Raw genomic sequence first — 23290 nt, forward strand, 5'->3', positions numbered from 1 at the left:
ATATATTGGAATAAGGAATCATTTTGATAGATGGAGAAATTGGAACCCCCCTCCCACATTGCTAGTACAAATATAAAATTGTGCAGCCACTGTGGAATAGTTTGGCAGTTATTCAAGAAGTTAAACATAGAATTATCATATGCTCCAGCAATTCCACTCCTGGGTATATATTCAAAAGAACTGAAAGCAGGGAATCAGATACGTTGAAACCAATACCCATAGCAGTATTATTCACAAGAGCCAACAGGCGGAAACAACCAAGACCATCAACAGAGAAATGGATAAACAAAATGTGGTATATGCATATAATGGAAAACTATTCGGCCATAAAAAGGAATTGAAGCACTTCTATGTTACAAGATGGATGAACCTTGAAAACATACTAAGTGAATCAGATACAAAAAGGAAGAGATGATGGGGAGTCCTTGTTTAGAGGGTACAGAGTTTCTGTTTGGGATGATGAAAAAGTTCTGGAAAGGATGGTGTTGATGTTTGCACAACACTGTGAATTTAGTTAATGCCACTGAAGCGTACACTTAAAAATCGTTAAAATGGTACCTTTTATGTTATGTGTATTTTACCACAATAAAAAAATGTTTCGATCATAAACCTTATCTAGAAATCTGAAGTTATTATTCCTCTTGTGCTTATTATTATATAAACTGTAGATTCAAGTAGTGGATTTAAACATAAAAATGGCAGCACAGCATGGTTAAGAGGTCAGGTGCAGAAACCTGGGTTACAATACTGGCTTTACCACTAACTAGTTTATTAAATCATTAACAAAGAGCCTGACGTGTAAAAGGTCCTTAATAAATACTGCAGTTAGCGCTCTTACCTTTGGTCTTTCTTACTGTATAAAAACCACATGGGAAACAGCAATGCATTTTATTACAAAAAAATTTTAAACTTCGGTGCATCAAACAAATGAACACCGGAATACAAACATGTGGGGAAAATATTTGCATCAGATATGATTAAGAGTCAATACTCCTTATAGGTAGGCCTGAAACCAAAAGGTGAGAGTCCATCAAGGTGGAGACACAGCAGGAAGGCTACTTTGAATCACAGGGTCAGCCACGGAAGGCTACTCTGAAGGGGCCACATGTGAACTAAGACATGAGACATGAAATGCAGCTGCAGCGGAAAAGTCTGGGATTAGAGCACTCTGGATAGAGACGACAGCAAAAACAAAGGCCAGAACATAACAGGAACCTGGAGGGTTTGAGGAGCCCAGAGAAGGACCAGTGAGTCTGGATATGAGAAGGAGGAGGACAGTGGCACATAAGGTTGAAGAGGCAGACAGAAGCCAGATCTCCAAAGCAGAGGAGAAGACAGGGCTGTGATTCTAACCTCAAAGGGAAGCCACTTAAGCAGGGAAGTGACATGATCTGATTTACTGTGCAAAAGATCATTCTCTTTTGTGGAGAAAGGGTGGAGTGGGGAAGAAAAGTAGAAGCAGGGGAGCAATTGGGAAACTATTTTAATAAAGCTTACATTCAGGATGGTAGCAGTGGTAACAGAAATATGTGTACAAATTCAGGTTGCACTGGTTAATAGGAGAAAATATATTTCATTGAACAAAAAAAAATGCAAGTTAAAATTATACAATTTCTCCTATCAAATTAGCAAAGGTTAAAAAATGGATATTACAATTCCTAATGAATATGTAGTTCAGGGAGGCACTTAATTTGCTGTATTATCTATCAAAAAACCTTAAAAAAGATTCTCATAATTTTACTTTGTTAAGTGGCACACAGTCTCTTATTCTTAAACAAATTAATTTCACTTTTGGAAAAAACGGTTAAAGAGAAAATTAGAATTTATGTGCAAGGATGTAATTGTAGCACATTTATACTTGCAAAAAATTAGGGGATAATCTTATGTTCAACCCTTGAAGAGTAGTTGAGTTACAGTTTATGATAAAGTACAAAACAAGCTTTAAAATTATGTTCATTAAGGGTTTTCAAAACAAGGGGGGAAATGCTGACATTATAAAATCTTACAAAATTAAGAGAATAGATAGTTCTAGAATTTTCTCTTTTTTGAAACTTTATTCATTCATTCGTGTTAAGTGATCTCTACACCCAACATGAGGCTGGAACCCACAACCCCGAGATCAAAAGCCCTGTGCTCCTCTGACTGAGCTAGCCAAGCACCCCTAGAATTTTCTTTTGTTTTCAAGCTAGTAAATTTTGATAAGAGAAGTGAACATAGAGAGCCAGAAAATAATTGTAAGTAATAAAAATTTAATAATCACTGACCTCATCTACAACCAAATATATATGCTCAGAAAACTGATCATGCTCAACTCATTATATATTCTCTGTATCTTACAGTAGTCTTTTCTTACCCTCGAAACTAAAAAAAGGAAGCAGGCAAGTTTCAGTTTTGTGGTTGTCTTAGTAATTTAAGAATAAACACGCATGCTCCAAGTCTATTTGTCACGCTGTTTCTCCAGTGCCTCGACAGTACCTGGCACAGTACAGGAGCTCAAGAATTATTTTTGAGCAAACGTCACCAAAAACGAAACCTTTCAGCTCCAACTTATCACTAAAGAAATTTAAAATCTCAAAATCGAAGACGTACATAAAAGAGAGGTACTAATAATTTATAATGCTTTGAGTGGCTACAATGTACTACGCACTGTTATTAAACATTTCACTCGCCTCATCTCTAATCCTCACAAGCCTTCTCTGAAAATAGATTATTTTTCACATTTTAAAACCAGGAAACATGTTCAAAAATGTGAAGGACCTAGCCCAAGGTCACAACGAAGTTTCAACTCCGCTCTCCTGGCGCCAAAGTATCTAGACAAGACCAGCTGTTTCTTTTCAAAGGCCAGAAAGGAGCAGGTTTTGACTCAATGCCTTCTCTCCACAGTGTATTTAGGCTTCCCTAACTTCGACCTTGAACTGCAGCTATCCCTTCGAAAGTCCATCCCCTCACCGGCCAAGACCCCCAGCGACCTCCCCTCCCTCGTCTCCACTTCGTCCAGGGCAAAAGCAGCAGGTGTCCACGCCTCTAGGTGGCAGCCACACTTAGAACTGGGGACCCGCACCAGGCAGGGGCTCGCCTCTCCCCCCTACGCGGGTACCATTTTAGTTTGAGTTTCTAGCCTGGCCTCGCGGATGAGCACTCACAAACGGAGTCCTCCGAGACTTGGGGCCCGCCCTTCAGGCATCGCTCGGGGCGGGAGGAAAGGAGTCTCCGCCCGCAGCGCCGGGCGGGGACGGCGCGCTGGGGCGGTTTCCAAGACAACCGAGCGCCCCCTCCCCCTCCATTCTCCGCCCCCAGCGTCTCGCCGCTTCGCCCCTCCCCCGCACCCTGGCTGTGAGCAGCGCGGAGGGGTGAACGTAGGGAGAGGCGGGGTGTGCTCCTCACCTCTCAGCGCCTGGTGCATGCCCCCAATGCCGCTGTACAGCTCGAGGACCCGCAGGGGCTCCATCTCCACGCCGCTGCCGCCGCCTCGCAGCTAGGCCTGCCGGTTCCCCATCTCGTCCTTCCTCCGCCCGCGCTGCTCCCTCGCCTCTGGTTCCGCGGCTTTTCAGTTCCCCCTCTCCCGCAGCTCCCGCGCGCTCGGAGAACTTCAAGCAGCTTGGGGCCCCGGGGGTGACAGGGGTTAGCGGGGGGACAACGGACACAAAACAGTACGGCCTCCCAAGTGAATAGCAGCCTGATTTACGCTCCATCTTCCTGTCAGAGTGCATTCAGGGACTTTGGAAGAAAACACTAAGCCGGAGCTCCGTAGACGGGCGAAATCTACCTTTGCCTCAAAGTGAATTAACACAGACAGGTTAGAACCCAGAAAACCTGATTTTCCAGGCTCGCTGCTTCACTGTCACTTGGAAGCCTTAAGTGTCCAGACCTCACTAACGTTGGTTTTGTGCACGTACCACGTGCCAGGTTTTGTGGCTGTGCTGGGGTGACAGAGATAAACCAGCCTCCTCCCGCGAGCGGGTCCCATAGTTACAAGTTCAGAATTCAGCGGCCACGCAGCAGAGAGCCCCTGTGCACGCCAGGACAGAGGACGCTTGCTGTAATTGTTAGTGGGGTTCGTTGTACTGTAACGTGGAAAGTATCCTGAACAGAGGATCTGCTGTTAATATAACGCGGAAGTATTTATGTCCCTCCAAGTGCCGGGGCCTTGCTTCTCCAAGATGCTCCAGTGACCACGTCGTCAGAAGCCGGATCACAAAGTAAAACATGGCCATGTGCAAGGGAGGAAATGATCTCATGGTGTGGTGTCATATTGTTCCCATTACCACCACACGTTAACTTTTGTTAGGAAAAACTGGGGAGTGCCACTTGTAATAAGTTAAGAACTGATTTGTTAGAAACTTTGCAAGTGCCCCAATGTAATGTTATAAACAAAAGTATGACTACCCTATCTGAATTATGGAACTGCTCCATTTTGATGTTTCCTATGAAACTTTTTCATTGTAAATGTGTATTGGCCTTTAAATGTTTTTGTTGGTCACTTATTTCAGATACGAAGGGTGGCAGAAAGACAGCAGAGAACAGAATCTTAGCCCTGACATTGGCAATAACTGATTATGTGACTTTGCACGGAGCCTGGTTTCCCCATCTGCAAAATAAAAGGGAAGGAAGCAGGAGAAATGGGTGCTGAGGGCCCTGCAGCTCTAAGATTCTAAGCCTGAATTAGTTTTTGAGAAAGCGAGTCCCCTTTTGGCCACATGTTAATTATCTGCTCAAATTGAAATTATCCAAAAGACATTTTTTAAATCTGGTGTAAACAAATGTACTCTTTTTTTTTTTAATTTTTAAAAAATATTTATTTTTCAGAGAGAGAAAGAGTATGTGAGTGGGGAAGGGGCAGAGTGAGGGGAAGACACAGAATCTGAAGCAGGCACCAGGCTCTGAGCTCTCAGCACAGAGCCCAACGCCGAGCTGGAACTTGTGAACAGCGAGATCATGACCTCACCCAAAGTCAGATGCTTAACCGACTGAGCCACCCAGGTGCCCCTGAACAAAGGTACTCTTAAGCCAACTTAATTTATGGAAATCATATATACACAGTAACATCACAAATATAATGCATGAAACAAACTTTTCTAGTATTTGTTACATAATATTAGTACAATAAACATATCAGCACCTATAAAGGGAACTATGTAGTCACAGTGATTTATACACGGTCAACAACCAAAATGTTACACAAACCTAGAATCTGTTTAGCATGGGTACTATAAATCAAAATAAATATGACCAACGATCTTACCCTGTAGGGGAGAGACAGGCCAAAACTATGTGGACGAGTTCATGGAAAACGCCAATCTCCTGAGAGGGAGGGAGGTAGACCCCCATTCCCACACAGGCTGATTACAAACTGTTCACGCTGATCCTTAAGGGTCTTCACTTATGTTTCTTTCTTAACTCTGTTTTCTCTCCTTCTTCAGCTGTGCTGCAAACTGGAACAGTGGGCATTCCCCAAACATCCTTCGTGTCTCAGTTTCCCCACTCGCGTTCCTTGCTCATGTTCTTTATGTTGCCCAGAAAGGCTAGCCTTCTTCTCTAAATTCTCTGTTGAACGGATTCTTCCTTCTAGAATCCTAGGCTAGAAACCCTGACATGTTTGGTTCCCTGATCCATACCTTGCCAGCATTCTGAAATAGAGATCCTACCTGTTCCTATCGTGAAATCTTTTCAATTCTTTCCAACCCAGTTTCTGCCTGATCCACCACATCCGGATACATGGTATTTCCTCTCTAAAGCATATCACGTGTGATAATCATTTCAAGACTGAAAACGTTCGCCATAATCATAATGTGCAACCATCTCCGTGGAGACAACTATAGAGGTTAGATCCCCTCAGATTAGGTATGCATTCACGTCCAAACCCTGGCACAAGTTGTGTGAGGTGAGGGCGCCACAGTCAGGAGTAGTTCAGGAGGAGGATAGGATGGGGAGCACAGAGAAAATGAGGACACACATTGATGACTCTTTCCCAAAGCAAATTACAAATGTTCTTAAAGGAGAAAAACAGCTTTCTAATCCCACAGTTTCCCATAAAGTTATCCTCAGTGACATGTCCCACAGAGCTTATATTCTAATTACAGAAGCTCAACACACTTTCTGACAATACAAATATCAAAAATCAAACTTGAGGACATTCAGTGTTGTTTTCCCTCAAAACACACAAAATACGCTTAAAAAAAAAAAAAGCCAAAATGCTAGTTAACACCTGGGACAAAGGAAGCATATCGGAAATAATTAAGGAGCACAATATAACACTATGACTATGTTAAAAAAATAACAGCATATCTCAGTTATTTAAGAGCTCATCATATAACTTGAAATCTATCATATTTTGTCCTTCCTCTCCTGCCTGCCATTCCCGTGAACATTAATATCCAACAGAACTAAGACAGTCCGCCAAATGTTTAAAATACTTTTGGCAATCATCTTTGAGTTTCATGATCCAGGCCATTCTTTATTCCCCAGTGAAACGTGATGTGGATTCTTACACAGCCTGGCCGAAGGGAGAGAATACCCTGTTTATGCAAATTTGAATGATGAATACATTACATTCTGGTTTCACCCAGCAAAAAGAATGGTCTTTATGAATTGCATGGAAAATAAAAAAAAAAAAAAAGTAGTCATGTGGGAGTAAATTGGCAATAAATGTCCTCAAGAGAGGAAATTGTATTCAGAAGGGATCTGAATCAGAAAGGCCCTGAGAATTCATCTTCCACTTGCAACGTCCTGCTTATTCAAGAAGGCCTTTACATCACAGTACCGATGCGCCAGCATTAGGCCTCAGCTGTGAGCTGTTCCTGAGGGGCACAGCACACTTCACAGAGGGAGACGTTTGCAGTGAAGGCCTTAAATTAGTAGAACATCGTTGTTTACAGTCATCTAAAATCTATTCTTTCTGCACTGATTTTGAAGACCTGTCCCTCTTCGATAATGAGAGCCAAAGAGCGTAAACAGGAATCGTAGGTCTGCTGCTTCCTAGCTATGCAACTTTGGGCAAGTCACTTACCCTCTCTGAGCCTAAGCACATGTCTAAAATATGTACAAATAAGACATGTGGTGGCTGTGAGGGCTAGAGGACAATCTGAAGCGCGTAGCCCAATGCCTAGCACAACATAAAAGTGTGTTTCATAAACAGCATCTATCAGATGACGTCGTCTAAGTGATTTCATTCTCGGTACCTTCAACTGTGTCCAACAGCGTGATTCTGACTCCTGCAATTGCTCATCCCCCAATTGGGTGATGCCGGTTTTAGGAGCCACAACTGAACAAGGTCACATCAGCACGCTGCAGAGAGGTGCTTATGGCCACAGACCTCTCAGGGCCCTAAGTGGGGGTTGTGGATGGCGTCTAGGAGTGGTCTGGCTTGGAGAAGTATGGATGCGAGGCTGGAAGTCTGCAAGCCAGAGGCATGACCGAGGGGGTGCGGAGCCTAGGAGCGCTGGAAGTCAGTAGACAGCAGCACACATAACTGTCTCGCTCTGAACTCCCACCAAGACCCAGGCAGCTTGAGAGGTAAGTCTACAGGTCTGGCAATCTTAGGCGAAAATTGTTAGTGACCTCACCCAGGATGCATCAGATACATGAGTTGCTGAGACTGGGGGTGGAGTAAGGGGAGACCTAGTAATACCATCCGATCACTTACTGACTTTTATGTGCCAAGCACTGAAGAAATATTTAGCTTAAAATGGTTTTAAATGGAAAAACCTCTAACCTATTTCCAGCCATGAAAGTGCCAGTAATAAAAACAACTTCGTGCCTTCTGTCCCCTGAACATAAGACTATTTTACCAACTGTATTGACCCTCCAGAACCACACTGTCCAATAGGGTAACCGCCAGCCACATTTGCTGATTGAAGTTTAAATTAGCTTAATTAATATTGAAAGCGTAGTATATTAGTCACGCTAGGCATGCTCCAAGTATTTAATAGCCACATGTGGCTGATGGCTACAGTAGTGCTCAGCCAAGAGAGAACACTTCCATCATCACAGAAAGTTTTATTGGAGAGAGTTGCTTGAAAGTCAGTCTTGTGAAGTCATGACCTTAACAGGTAGCCCATCAATAAATGAACAATGTTGAAGTGTGCAGCAAGTGCTTAATTATTGTACTATGAACACTGATTTAAAATAATTCCCCCAAGGGGCACCTGGGGTGGCTCAGTCGGTTAAGGGTCTGACTTTGGCTCAGGTCATGATTTCATGGTTCATGGGTTTGAGCCCCGCATTGGGCTCTGTGCTGATGGCTCAGAGACTGGAGCCTGCTTCGGATTCTGTGTCTCCCTCTCTCTCTGTCCCTCCCCTGCTCATGCTGTGTGTGTGTGTGTGTGTGTGTGTGTGTGTGTGTGTGTGTGCGCGCGCGTCTCTCTCAAAAATAAACATTAAAAAAATAGAAATTAAATTAAAAATTAATAAATAAAATAAGTGCCCTAAACCATAAGAGACTCTTGAATACAGAGAACGAACTGAGGGTTGATGGGGGTGAGAGGGGGGGACGGGGAAAATGGGAGATGGGCATTGAGGAGGGCACTTGTTGCGATGAGCACTAGGTGTTGTACGTAAGTGATGAATCATGGGAATCTACTCCCGAAGCCAAGACTACACTGTATACACTGTATGTTAGCTAACGTGACAATAAATTATTCAAAAAATCACAAAATAATTCAATTCAATTCAATTCAATTCAATTCAATTCAATTCAAAAGTGTCCTAAAGATATAGAGGAAAAGGAACTCACACAATAGCAAACCTTGTAACCAAATATTTCAGTTCTTCCTCTGATGTCCATTCACCTTGTTCACAAACTGTCACAAAAGAAAAGAGGCAGGAAACAACAGGTGTGTTCTTTCAATGACATGATGAACTTCCAAGAGAAAAAGAACAGATGGAAAATGATGAACTTCATGGTGTCTTGAAGGAATAGTACTTTTATGAAGTGTACTCCAGGGACTTCCAGTTGTAAATACTATCTTATGCTTACCTCAGAAGAAGGAAGAGAATAAATGTGTTTTTTTTAATCAGAATCATGAGGAAATGTAATTCTAGATTTTTCTGCTGAAAAGCATAGGAACCATGCAGTTGGCCCTATAGCTTACCATCTCAAAGTACTCGGTCACAGATGTTTGACACTGATTTTTCTCTTTCAGATTATATCTGAAATGTCTAATTTAAAAATGTTTGGCAATAAATGTTAAAGATTATATTTCAGTTACATTAAAGATAGGGGGATTCTCTATCTTTAAAACTGCTCTCCTACACCCATGGAAATTTAGAGCCGGAAGAAATCTTAAGGACTATTTGCCAGCGTTTTTCCAACTATTCTTAGATGTAGAACCTTTTCTTCGAACAAAATTTCCCCTAGGATCAGGCACAGAGGGTGTGTTCAGACACACACACAGATACACACAGCTGTTGTGTTGTCAAAGCATGGGTAGTAGGGGCCCAGAAGAACTCTGGATCACCTCCCCTACCCTCACCCACCCCTGCAGCTGCCTCTAAGTGACCCCATATGACCCTGATTTCACCCAGTCTTCATCTGACCTCCAGAAAGTTGAGGTCACTTGCCCAAGCCCATGACAACGGGGAATCTGTTATTTGGGTTTCCTTCAGAGGTCTTTCTAGGGCCAGCTATATCACAAGTTAGTACAGAAGATACTCAGAAGGCTCAGCTGTCCCACGCCTGCTAGGCCTCCACCCCCAGAAGGAAAGCCAAGGATCCAAACTAAAGCAGCCCTGTTTCCCAGAATACACTGCTTCCTGAGAACAGGTTGGCCTGAGGAATGAAGGCAACTTTTGAGATCCATGAAGGTTACCTTAACTGATAGGGCAATGCGTTTTGTAAAGATTAAACAAAAAGGTTAATTCTGCTTCACAAAAAAGAGACAACCTCAAAGATGCATGACTAAAATGTGTAATAGATTCTGGGCCCAGTTATTTCTACAAAGACACCTTGATGCAGTGCAAGGAACATGGTCCTTAGAATAAATGAGTCAATATGAATCCTGCCTCTAATACTTTCTTCATTTATGTAACAAGGGTAATATTTGCTAGCAAGGTAATGTCTGTATTTAATCAATAATTAATCGACACAGGTAAAGAGAGACAGTGAGAGAGAGAGAACCTCAGTAACGTGCCTAGAACAACGAATACCGGTTTCCTTCCCTCTCTGAACAACTGTGTCATAATGTAAGTTACATTTCATTCTTTTCTAACAATTACACAGAGAGAACTGTTTTCCTGGTTGGTATGCTTTCAAAAAGGGTGTATTACCAAGATACTAATTTGCATTTTCTCTACAAGATGTCTTTCCTTATTGTTTTCTATGATAGCCTTTGTTATGTCAGGCAGGAAAACAAGACTCATGATGGGAATAGAAGAGATAAAAATGAAAGAGAGCTATTCCTACTTTGCTCCTTTTCTCTGCTCATTCATCAAACCTTCAGAACTGTTTGAAGTAACCAAATCCCCCTAGCCAGATCCAGCAAGGCCAGGAAGAGGAAAGCATGTACACACATCCCACATTCACCACACATACACACACGCTCTATAAAATACTTCATTCTTCTTCGCAGCCTTTTTATTTTTTAATTGCTACTGTTGTCAATGCTGACAAATTAAAATCCAGATCCAGAGAAAAATCACATAAAAGCATTTTTCACCTTACCCTCGCTAGTCAGGTACTAGTTTAGATACATGACAATATCACTTGGGATCGTTATCACACAATCCATTAGAGATAAAAATAAGCAAAACATAATAACATTATTACTAGGTCTATTCACTCCATAAGAAAAAAAAAACTCAACTTTGTATTTACTTAAAACTGTTAAAACTGATCTTACAGCCTTTCAAAGTCACTTCAGTAAACCCGATACAACATAAGTACCACTTAAACCCAAACTTTCTATTCACGCTGGAATGCCCCAGAAGCCATTAACCCTTCTATTACAGGTTACACTGACTCCCGAAGATCAAGATTGAGTGTTCCATTTCCATCTAAGGTAATTACTGCGAAGTTAAAATATAGGACAAGTCCCAAAGGGATTTGCTCTATGTTTAGTCATTCAGAGAATACAGAGTGACCAAAATAGACTATATTTTAGTGGATGGCAAAGTATGCTTTAATAATAGGAAAGTATCCATCATACACATTCACACAGGCCTGTACGTTTCAAAGAACTTTATGAATGTTTAAAATGCTCAAGAATCCATCTAGACCCTATCTGTTTTCTTTTTGAATATTCAGGTGTTTTTTTTTTTTAACAAAGAATCTAAAGAAGAAAACTTCATATGATTTGCTGAACATCCCATAAATCAATATTACCCAGATTAACAGATTTATTTACAAATCACCAAAGTGCTTTTTTTTTTACAGAAATCAGAAGATAGCATTAATTTTTTTTAAAAAAATCTAGAAGATATCAAAGGGAATGAAAGAAGAGAGCTGGTATATATTTTGAGGGGGAAAAATCACATTAGGAGTTAAAAATCATTCTGGTTAGGAAAAAATGTCAGGAATCTGCAGGGCCCATCTTTTTTTTACTCCTTTCACTTTACGGCTCAATCCTACAATAGGGTGGGAAAAGGATGAAACCAAGAGCAGTATTTATGCACCCTTGTAGAGCTCACAGTTTGAAAACCCAAAAGCTTCAGACCTCAGTTCAGTCCCATTACCTGTTCCCTATAGAGGTGAGACATAATTATTTGGAAAACAAATTTTTTTTGTTTATCACCCAAAGTGAAAGAGACCTAATAAGCATACATCAGAAATGCCCAGAGTATTGAAAGCCCAATCCAACTATAAGAGAATAATTCTTTCTCTTTTTGCACTACTAATAAAATATTTATGCCCATCACATGTAATCTGGAAAACAGGAAAATATATAAAAAAAGAAAATTTTAAAAACTACAAGACATAACTATGGCCAACATTTTAGTATTTCTCTCTCTAGTCTTTGCACTAATTGTGTTTTACCAAAATCATAATCTTACTGCATTTGTGTTTTTTTAATGTTTTTTCATGTTTATTTTATTTTGAGAGAGAGAGAGAGAGAGAGAGAGAGAGAGAGAGAGAGCATGAGCAAGGGAGGGGCAGAGAGAGAAAGAGGGAGACACAGAATCTGAAGTAGACTCCAGGCTTTGAGCTGTCTGCACAGAGCCTGATGCGGGGCTTGGACTCACAAACTGCGAGATCATGACCTGAGCCAAAGTCGGATACTTAACCGACTGAGCTACCCAGGCGCCCCTGCACTTGTGTTTTATACCTTGCTTTTTTTTTCATCTAACATTTTATCATGACCAGTTCTCCATTTTGATCAAAGAGATGTATCATTCTTTCACATGTTATCTTTAGTTTTTCCCGAATTTTCTAAATAATGCATGCTAATTTGGAGGGGTAAAGCAAATCACAAAAGTAAAGGGAGGAAAAAGACATACCCTTCTAAAAAAAAAAAAACCTTGATTTCATCCCTACCCCTAAAAAACAACCACTTTTAAACTGTTCCCTAGGTATCTTTCCTTCTTGTTTCTATAGTCCATAAACAACCATAATTTGTGTTCCTAGTCTGTCAGTATTGAACATTTAAGAGGATTCAGTTTTTTGCTACCATGAACAGTACATGAATATTCATGCATATAAATATTCAAATGCTCTGATATTTTCATCAGCTAGAGTCTAGAAGGGGGGGTCACAGGTGAAAGTCCTAATTATTACATAAGTTCTTGACTCATATTGTCAAAACTCATTTCCAGAACGATTAGAGTCCAAACTCCCATCAGCAGTGACTGAGAACATTCACCTCCTACATCCACATGAACAAGTGATGTCATTTTAAACCTTTGTCTATCTTGTAGGCCAACAATTAGGGTGTCATTTTTATTTTCCCTTTTTTTGGTTAACATCGAGCATGAATTATCACATCTTTATGGGACATCTGTAATTTTTTCTTTTGTCAATTATTTTTCACATTTGTCCTTTTGCTTCTGGGATGATAGGAGACTCATACTGAATTACCACAATTTTATTTTTGTTGTTATAAAGCCGTCAACCACGTGTATTGTAAAAACACTTCCCCGTTCATCAGTTTCCATTGAATTTGGATTGTAATATTTTATGACACAGAAGTATTAAATTTTCTGCCATCAAATACACATAGTTTTCCTTTGTGACTTATCCTATGTCTCTGTATGTTCTTCTCTTACTTACCTTTCGTTTTTTAAAATGCATTTTGATATGGGGTGCAAGGTGAGGTTTTAAACCTAACTTTCCCGCAAATATCTAGTTTTCCCTTCTCTGGTGGTGTGTAACACTTCCGCTTTCCTCTTCCACACACTATATTCTAAGTTCGTATCATCCCCATGGGGCCTCACTCTCCTTGGGATGCGTCTGCTATTCTGGCTGGCGAACCACACTTGCAATTACTGGAACTTTGTCGTACATTATCACACCTAGTAGGAAGTTCCACAATGCCTCTTCTTTTGCAAACCTTTCTTAGCTATTCCTTCCTGTTCTAAGGTCATTTTGATATCCCCTCGAGATTTGTTACCAGTTACCCTCCCAGCTCTTTTTGGTGGCAGAGTGGCAGAAATAGGATCCCAGGCGCTAGGGGAACACATTAGATGTTCCCCACACAACTTCTGGCTAAAAGGAGTGTGATACGAGCGGCAATCTAAACCCTTTCAGCTTCACAGGGGAGCTTTTTAGAGTCTCAAGTTCATCTTGAGGCTTCCAACTTATTTTTATTGTATTTTTTTTAAGTAAGCTCTATGCCCAAGGTGGGGCTTGAACTCATGACTCCCAAGATCAAGAGTTGCTTTCTCTACCGACTGAGCCAGCCAGGTGCCCCTTAATGCTTCCAATTTATTAAAACCTTTCTAAACCTTGTTAACATACACACATACACACACACACACACACACACACACACACACACACACACTTTGCTTTGTCTAATGTACAGCTCCTCTCAGCTCACCAGCTTTGTATCAACTTTGATACACCATACAATGAGTTGCCACGCTAAATCCTGTTTAAATTACAGTGTCACACGTGGGGTGCATGGGTGGCTCAGTCAATTAAGCTGTTGACTCGATTTCAGCTCAGGTCTTGATCTCATGGTTTGGTGAGTTCGAGCCCCACGTCAGGCTCCAAGCTGATAGGGCAGAGCCTGCTTGGGATTCTCTGTCTCCCTCTCTCTTGGCCCCTCCGCCACTCACACTGTTTCTGACTCTCTCAAAATAAATAAATAAACTTAAAAAAATAAATTACAGTGTTGCACAAGATTTAGAAGCATCTCCTTCTTTTTCTTTCTTTCTTTCTTTCTTTCTTTCTTTCTTTCTTTCTTTCTTTCTTTCTTCTTTCTCTTTTTTTGACTCTTGCCTCCTTATCTTCAAACTGGCTCAAAGTTTGACAGACCCAGATACTCTTTCCAAGTACCATCATCTCCCCTGAGCACATCCCCAGATATCTGGGAAAACAAGAAAAGGAAGACACAGGGAGAACAGGGAAGACGAAATGGGAGGACAGGAAAGAAAAGAACACTATGGTAGAAGGCATTGCCGATATTTATTTTAGTACAGAATTCTAATATTTTAGAAGTCCCTTTGGGGCACCTGGGTGGCTCAGTTGGTTGAGTATCAGATCTTGATCTCAGGGTTGTGACTTCAAGTCCTACGCTGGGCTCCATGCTAGGGGTGAACTTAAACTAAACTAAACTAAACTAAACTAAACTAAAATAAAATAAAATAAAATAAAATAAAAGGGGCCCCTTGGGTGGATGCATAGATGAGTATTTAGTCATTATGTTAAGGTTTTGCTACTCTACTACGCCAATCAAGCCCATTTGAAAAACTAACCAAATTGATATTAAGAATTATTAGACAAATACCTACCATACCCAATTTTCAAATTCCCAGCAAATTTTGAGAGGTCCATATAATTTTCACAATAGCATCTGGTCACTACAAAAACACATGGAAAAATGAGGCTTACATGACATTCCAAGTCCAGGTTCATTTTCTTAGTGTACTAAGACACCCACCCCCAGAAGTACCACAAGACAGAAACAGACATTTGGGGCCTGAGTTCAGATCATGGTCTCATAGTTTCACAAGTTCGAGCCCCACGTGGCTTCTGCTCCAACAGTGCTGAGCCTGCTTCAGAGTCTCCTTTTTTCTCTGCCCCTCCCCCACTCACACTCTCTGTCTCTCTCAAAATAAACTTAAAAAAAAAAAAGATAAAAAAAAAAAAAAGTTATGCCTGCAATGCAAAAAGATAATTTAAACACAATACATAAAATTTTTTGTTTGTCTCCAGATGAGTTTATTTAAGTAGAAGTGGGAATTGTATTTAACAACTGATAAAAGTTAGCAGTTTTTTAACTTCAGCTGAACACCATTTTTAAACACATTTTTAGCTCCCAAAACAATAAGAGAAGTCAGTTCAAGGGTTAATAACGTAAGACAGGAATACTGTAACTCAGTCACTTTAAAAAACAAAAAGCTACCTATGAGGAAAAGATGAATATCTAAAAAAAAAAAAAAAACCCTTGCTCACATTTAAAGCTTAACTTTGGAATTATGTTGTGATTTGGGCACGCAGGAAGTTCCCAATTACATTTGCATGGACACATCATTTTCTCCCTGGCAGCGACCACAATTCTGGGGTGATTGAGGAGAGCACCCCCAAAGTGGTCCTTTCCCTTTTTACCTTTGATAGGAGTTAAAGCAAGTTTCATGTAAAGTAGCAAAAGCAGTAGAAACCACCTGCCAAGGTGAAATACAACAGTACAATGCAAAGGAAGGGTTCCACAAAGAGTTACATCAAACTCTTACAACCAGCTATGTATCTATGTGGAAGGTATACACAAGTTGGAGATGGTTGCAGAGGAAAGTTTTGGGAGAAAGTTGCCAGCGTGCTGTGTGGACTGACCTTTCTGCCAACAAGATCTTTGGGGCTGTTTGCTACTCACCTCAGGTCCAAGGCAAAGGGCGTCACAGGACCACCTGGGAGTTTAAAACTCTGCTCTCATCCTCCTCTGAGTTCTGGTAGGTAAAGTATTTCCCTTGGACCAGATCTGAGCCATATAGGGGAGAACTCGCTGTTTTAGATTCTGAGGGAGGATGAGCCCCTGGAAAGAAGTTACCGCAGCAAAAAGAAGCAGAGTGTATTTCCGAATGACTTCTTGGGACTGTGGAAGACAAATACGAATGCACCTGTGCATGTCAAGGGCACTTGGGGCAAGACAGCCCAACGATGAGAAGTTCCCACAGAAACACCTGCTAGAAAAAGGGCCCATTTCAAACACATGCCCAATGGAGCGGTGTAAACTCTAGATCACCAACAATAGTTGGCAAGAAAGAACTTTCTTTTCCCCTTCACCTCTTCTCAATGAGCCCTAACCCTAACCAGCAAGAGACCTTAGTCAGCAAGGTAGGGAAGGACGAGGAGAAACACTCGGTAAACAGAGAGAGAGGCGGGGAGGGGGAGAGAGAAATTCAGTACTCCCTTTTCCTTGTCTCTAGCACACTCAAGCCTGGAGAGGGAAGAAACAGAACTTTAAAGCAAAACCGAAATGTTGATTATGAGGTAGACGCGCAGATTATAAATCACTATATTAATTTTCTCTATGAGCAACCATCAGAGAATTGTTTGATTTCATAAGAGTGACCAGAAAAGTCATCGGACCTGAATTTTCATGTGCCAAACGGTCGGGCCATTTCACAAGCTGCCTCCGTGTCTTCTTATTTTCTCCTTCCCTTGACTATTCAGACACATTGCCCCTCTTCAAGCTATCGTTTCGTAACGATAACAACACTAATAACAACCCACATTATCGAGTGCTTACCATGTACCCCTCAACTATGTATTTTATATACATCTCTCACTTCGTCTTCACACGCTTCTGTATTAGCAACACCTTCCTTTTACCTTGGAAGAAATGGAGACTTATCCACGACCTGTGAATTTACCCAGAATCTGACATCTTTCCCCGCAAGAATGAGTGAAATGTAGTCCCTCGGTTCAAAGGATAAAAGATATCAGGCTTGCTTTCCTTAATAAAACATATGCGGATCTCTCTCGTCTCATGAGAAAATGAAAACATTCCACTAGAGGAGAATTAATAGAAAAGTAAACATGGGTATTTTTTGTAATCATAAAATCTGCTGACATACACACTTATTCCAAACTCCTGGATGTCATTATGTCAACAATCACAAAGCCTCCCAACCCAGACACAAAATACCAGCAGTCTTAAAAACAATATCTAAAATGTGTAATGTTTGACCTTTACAAACTGCATTTTCATATTTTAATCTAATTTTATTCTCACAGCAATCCTCTGAGTAGGGATCACAAATGCTACATTTTTGTTGAGGGAACTAAGATGAAGAGCTTTTAAAAACCGTGATTTACTTAACATCAAAAACTAATACACGACAGAGCCAGCAGTCAAGGAGGTGTATGTCAAAGGGAAGTTGAAATATCAATCCTTTTTTGTATCAACTTCTAAACCACCTCTTTGCCATCAATATCTCTACGCATCATTCTTGATGCTTATGCTTCACATTTTTCAATAATCAAAACACTTCACACATCCTCTTACAAATTCTGAATCTCTGACTTCATTCTGATGAGATCATTTGTGGCAATTAACAACGCATATGGTTTTCAGTTAGAAACTGTGGCCTCAAGATGCAAATGAATTGGCAAAGCCAATGGAACATGAGAGTCTTCTAGGATTTTACACACCTGGGTTGAATTTATGTCCTAATATAGAAAGCCGTGCCTTTTCTCACGAGAGTTTATTCTAGAATTTCAGAACCATGCCAATATATTTCACAGTTCCCTAGTCATCAGATTGCTCTTCCCTGAGAAAGCAAGGTTCTTGCAAGCAATCGGTCCCCCTAATTAAATTCCAGGCTTTTAAATTTTTTAGTCTTGAATTCTAAAAGTTAAAACATTCTTTTCTATTTATTCTTCATTTCCTCATAAATGAAGAGTCATAAACATCGCCTCTCCAGCCACTATATTGTTCATGCTCTTCATGGCCACAAATATTAAGAATTCACTAGCATAGTGGTTCTCAGACCTCAGCCTTCCTCAGAATCATCTGGAAGTCTTATGAAAAAACAGATTGTTGGGCCTCTGCTCCAAAGTTCTGATTCAGTGCATCTGGGGTAGGGACTGATAGCCTTTCCAACGCCAGGTGATGCTGGTATCGCTGGTCTGGGTACCACACTTTGAGAACCACTGGACCAGTGGGTCCCCTTAAAGGGGCCCCTCGGAAAAGCGCCCAGGCACTAAGCCTCCTGAATCACACAAATGGTGCTCAGTGCCCTCGCCTCACGCTGAAGGCTCCTATCTGGAGGAAAAAGAAATGGTTGTCATGACTCATTGTCTTTTTCAGGCTTTTCCAGCCACAAAATTAAAAACAGAAAAAGGGCTGCATTAAAAGCAAAATGAAAACAGCTAAATTTTGAGACTCCCAGCACGATTTCTGGGGTTAGAACAAAAGATGTAATGAGGACCCAGGTAAGCCCTGTGCTGACCACACTGAAGGTTGGAGCCACAGAAATTACCAGGCAAGACACCTGGCTCCTGGTTTTCTTTGCCTGTAGGAAGTTCTCCCATATCGTTCTCCAAACACATTATCGGCCTATAACTCTTTGAATTAATTCATTTCTTCTGCAACTTCTTTACTATATTTTAATGCAGAGAAATATCAATTGTCAATAAATACTGTTGGAACATCTTTCAGGTAGACAATTAACCTGAAAGGAGAAGTGGGCAAAGGCGTTTCCTTCAAGTTCCTTTATTTTCATAATTATCATCTCCAGACGACTCTCAGTGGAGACTTTAAGTCCAGTTTTTCATCTCCTTGAGGGACAACTAAGGCATTTTAGGTTACGGTGCAAAGTACCTCAGTATTTTGGTTTACTTGCCAAAAGTACAAGCAGTCTTTTGAATAACAGTGTTGCGTTAAATAACAAAAAAAGTAACCGACAAGAGATGTTGTTAATATAAGATATAACACTTCTGCTTAGAAAATAGGCTTTTAGTTCTACATTTACTATAGCAATATATTGCAAGAACTACTGACCTTTTACTCTGATCACCACTGAGTCCGTTAAATTTCAAAACATGAGCCAGCCAGCGAATAATATGCTACTGAGTAATAAACCCATGCCATCCAAATGAAGCTTTTTCTGTCCCCGTCCAAAGAAAAAGGAAAACAGAAGCATAATGGTAAGGTCACCGAAAACACAGATTTTGAAAGAAGTCGTTCTGTACGAGCATGAGTCACCAAAACTATTTCCTTAGTGATAAAAGTTGTCAGAGCAACCCAGAGGCCTCCCTACGCTAACAAGTACATGGGCAGTGTGTTGAGTTTCAAACCCACCAGTCATTTCCTTTACTTAATTGCTAACTGCTCTTCACCGGCTGCGTTTGGGGCCTGTGTTTTATGCAGTCACCCGGCAACTAGTTATTATGCTATCTTTTATCAGGGAGAACAAAACAGTAAACTTCATATTTCCATGGATTTCAGGGTAAAAGTCGATGTTATTTCACCAAAGCACTTTGAACCTTGGGTGGGGGCGTTATGAAACGGCTGAACTAGATCTCAATGTGGCAGCACAATCATGCAAGACAGAGAGAGAAAAAAGATTGAGCAGAGAAGAGAGAAGTATTTTGGGTGCCCCCTGCGTGCAAGGAAGGTGTTTTATTCATTTCTGTGTCCTTTGCACATAACGGGGATTCTGGCACATACTAGGACTCAAATACATGGAAGGAAGAGGGTCACTGGTTGTCTTCAGAATAATCCAATCTATTAAATGTGCCACTACGGAGTTAAGATTTCATCCGGTTTCTAATACTCGCATGCATTCTTTTCCCCTTGGATCTACAATGGGACTTTCTTGCTCTTGCCCTTGTACATGTGTGATGCTTTAAGGATGCTCTATTTTAAAAGAACGGATGCTGATGAGCATTGCTTGGAAAAACCTGATATGCAAAAGCGATAAGATTATTATTGCGCAAGAAACGTTTTACCTGGCTAGTAAGCTTATATGTATCCTCAGTAACACTGTTTAGTCTGGCCTTGAGAATCTTGGTTGTCAGGTAATCACTGAATCTCCCATATTTCAAAACTCTCCCATTATTCTTGGCCTATGCAATGTTAGTACCCCAAACGTTAATAAATCTCCCTAAAATTCAAACCAACAAGACAGTAAGTCAAAGATGCTCTTACGTACAGAGGCTACGTGTTCCAAAAACGTTGGTTCATTTCTTCTCCACCAGCAATGTGGTTGAGGATTTTCATTCTTGTAATTGTACGCAGGAGCCATACGCCATAACTATCAAATCATTCTGGTAGGCTGACTCAGAACTAAAAACTGAGATCTCTACAGAAAGTCCCTGAAAATGTCCATGGACATCCTGATGATTCATTAAGGGCACCATATTCTCTGAATCAAAAAGTGTTCTGTTGCTGCATCAGAACAGGAACAAAAGAAATCCAAAGAGATAGGACAGATAACATGAAAAGAACGCAAAGGGTCTTGGGCACATCACCAACTGTAGTGCAAAAATACCACAGTGTGTGAGGTACTGCCTTACAGTGAAGTTTAGAGTGTGGGATCTGGAGCCAGAAGTCCTGGGTTCAAATCCCAGGTCTGACACTTCCTGGCTGTGTGAGCTTGAGTAAGTTACTTAACTTCTCCGTGTCTCAGTTTCTTCATATGTATAATAGGGCTGTTGAGAGGAATCCGTAAGTTTATACATGGCAAATAAGTTTACACTTGGCATACAGTAGGCACTCAAAAAAAGCAAGGTCTCATGATTACCATTAGTTTTCCAATCTGGGCCAGACTCCAATTTTAGTAATGATATCATGGTATGTCTGGTTATTATTATCATTGTTTAGAGTCCACGAGTCAAGAACTGTGAAAAACAATCCAGAGTCAGCAAAACAAAAACTGTGATCTTGACATGTAAATCTCTCTGCACTATATTCCGCTCACACATGTCAAAACTCCCGAAGTTATGGAGATGACAGATGAAGAAATTACAATTCTGTATCAGAACAATTTTTCATGATTTATGATATGACGAAAACATATTTAATCTATATTAAGCTCAAATTCCATAATATTTTTGTACTTATTCCATATATCCACATGTGTCCCATTACAGGGCATGTTTCCAGTACTTAGCTAATCAGAAATACAAAATCTTACTTAATATTTTGGAAACCATTGCAGTAGAATTATGGAGAAAGCTGTCAATTCAAAATGGTCTTTCTTAGTTATTTGTCATAAATTTAATGGGTTTTCTTAATCTTTTGCCTTACATAGTTTTATCATTATGCCATCTTATATTTCCTTCCATTTGCATTTAGGGTTACTTTGATTTATGTATTTACTGTTTTTCTATTACTTTGTCTTTTGAGTTTCATTTCTAATCTCTACAAATCATAATGATCTTTGTCAGCACACATAGAGACCAGTGTTTTATGGGGCATATTTTAAACACTGTGTTTATCAAACATATCTAAAAGTAAATGCAATAGTCATTGTTTCTGAAGAAAATAATTTTGCTGGCCAAGTGAATGTGATATACCAGAAATAAAACATCTCCACATTTTTGGAAGGATTGGTCAATTAATCAGTCAGTTTTGAGATAAGTGGGATAGAGTTCTTTGATTGGTCTCAAATATACAGGAAAGACATTGTGGCTATCCAGATAATCAATATACTTCTGTTCCAACCTCACAGGTTACCACAAAGACAAATCAGAACTTGAAAAAATTTTTTTTCAGTTCTTGAAAAGAAAACCGTGCTATTCAACTGTTACTATCATTAGACCATTAATGAAATATCTCCTGAAAAAAAAAAAAAAACTTCCGCCCCTCAGGAACTAGGTGACCTCAAAATAGGCAGAATGACTTCCCAAGATCTCAATGCGCTTGGCAAATGTTCTGGTGGTGGTAAGACCTTCTCTATCCTGAAACATGGGAAAAACATTATTACAGGCCACAAGCGAATACTGCTTGTTTTCAGGTAGTCTCACTTGGCCAATAACTAAACTCTGACAGTATCATTTAGGTCTCTTTCAAATAAGGTCTGGTTTTTATAACTGGGCTGGTTTCATTCTATATTTTGGATCCAGTGAAGCAATACGGAAAATCTAGCTTCACGCATTTGTCTCACATCAACTTGAGTTTTTTGCACTAGGTTTCCCCTCCATCTGTTAATTAATGTCTTTCTCTCCCTCCTACATACTCACCACCTTCTGTCTCCTTCATCACAGACTGTACATTAGACTTTGATGAAGCTGTAAGTAATAAATAGCTCTAGGGGGAGACTATGATCTGCTTTTATTTCCCCCAAAAAGATTCAGAAAGATTTCTAGGAATGTGTCCTAAAGCTTTTTCTCTGAACTTTAGAAACTGTTCTAGAGGGTACTAAAGAAGTCCCCAAGTTTACAAATCTGTGGAAACCAGACCAACATACTCAAATCAGATAAGGAACAATATAAGGTAATTGATATTAACTCATATGAACAGGCTAGAAGGGCCATAAAGGGTAAAACGGCATGATCCAGCTTATATCTCACCTTCCTCTTGCGGTTTTATGTTATTGTTTTTTAAAGTTTATTTATTTAGGGGCACCTGGGTCGCTCACTCGGTTAAGCATCCGACTTCGGCTCAAGTCATGATCTCGAGGTTTGTGGGTTCCAGCCCTATGTCGGGCTCTGTTTTGACATCTCAGAGCCTGGAGCCCTGCTTCGGATGCTGTGTCTCCCTCTCTCTCTGCCCCTCCCCTTCTCCTGCTCTGTCTCTCTCTGCCTCTCAGCAGTAAACAAATGTTAAAAATTTTTTTAAAAAAATAAAGTTTATCTATTTTGAGAGAGAGAGAGAGAGAGAGAGAGAGCGAGCAGTGGAAGGGCAGAGAGAGGGAGAGAGAGAGAGAATCCCAAGCAGCACAGAGGCTGACAAGGGGCTTAGTCTCACAAACCGCAAGATCATGACCTAAGCCAAGATCAAGAGTCAGACGCTTAACCAATGGAGCCAGCCAGGTGCCCACGGGGTTTTACTTTACATCAACTACAGAAGGGAAGACACTTCCAGGTAAGAGGATACAAGTGAATTCTCTTTCACCTGAGATTAATTTCCCACCACATATTTTTTCTTCTGTGTATACCGCATCCATTCTCTCAGTTCCTGTCCAGAAAGTTCTGAGCCCTTTGACAAGCATGTCTTCTCTCTAACTTCATGGTCTGGAACAATCATCCCCC

At 40.6% G+C, this 23290-nt stretch overlaps 1 protein-coding gene across 16 annotated transcripts in view; it reads right to left on the bottom strand.

Annotated features, from left to right (window-relative positions):
• Nucleotides 1-20191, bottom strand: part of TRDMT1 (tRNA aspartic acid methyltransferase 1) — an 89131-nt gene extending 68940 nt beyond the window's left edge. For 8 of the 16 annotated variants that reach the window (XM_045060952.1, XM_045060951.1, XM_023256400.2 and 5 more), the window contains exon 1: nucleotides 3385-3603. In XM_045060952.1, the coding sequence (XP_044916887.1) occupies nucleotides 3385-3448 (64 nt within the window). In that variant the 5' untranslated portion in view covers nucleotides 3449-3603. Of the gene's footprint in view, nucleotides 1-3097; nucleotides 3266-3384; nucleotides 3604-8731; nucleotides 9428-14883; nucleotides 14953-19094 lie in introns of those variants that run through there. The other 8 variants (XM_045060954.1, XM_045060958.1, XM_045060950.1 and 5 more) reach the window with 8 other exon arrangements.
• Nucleotides 20192-23290: the final 3099 nt, after the last annotated feature.

This window comes from Felis catus, chromosome B4 (assembly GCF_018350175.1).
Source record: "Felis catus isolate Fca126 chromosome B4, F.catus_Fca126_mat1.0, whole genome shotgun sequence".
NCBI classification, from domain to species: domain Eukaryota; kingdom Metazoa; phylum Chordata; class Mammalia; order Carnivora; family Felidae; genus Felis; species Felis catus.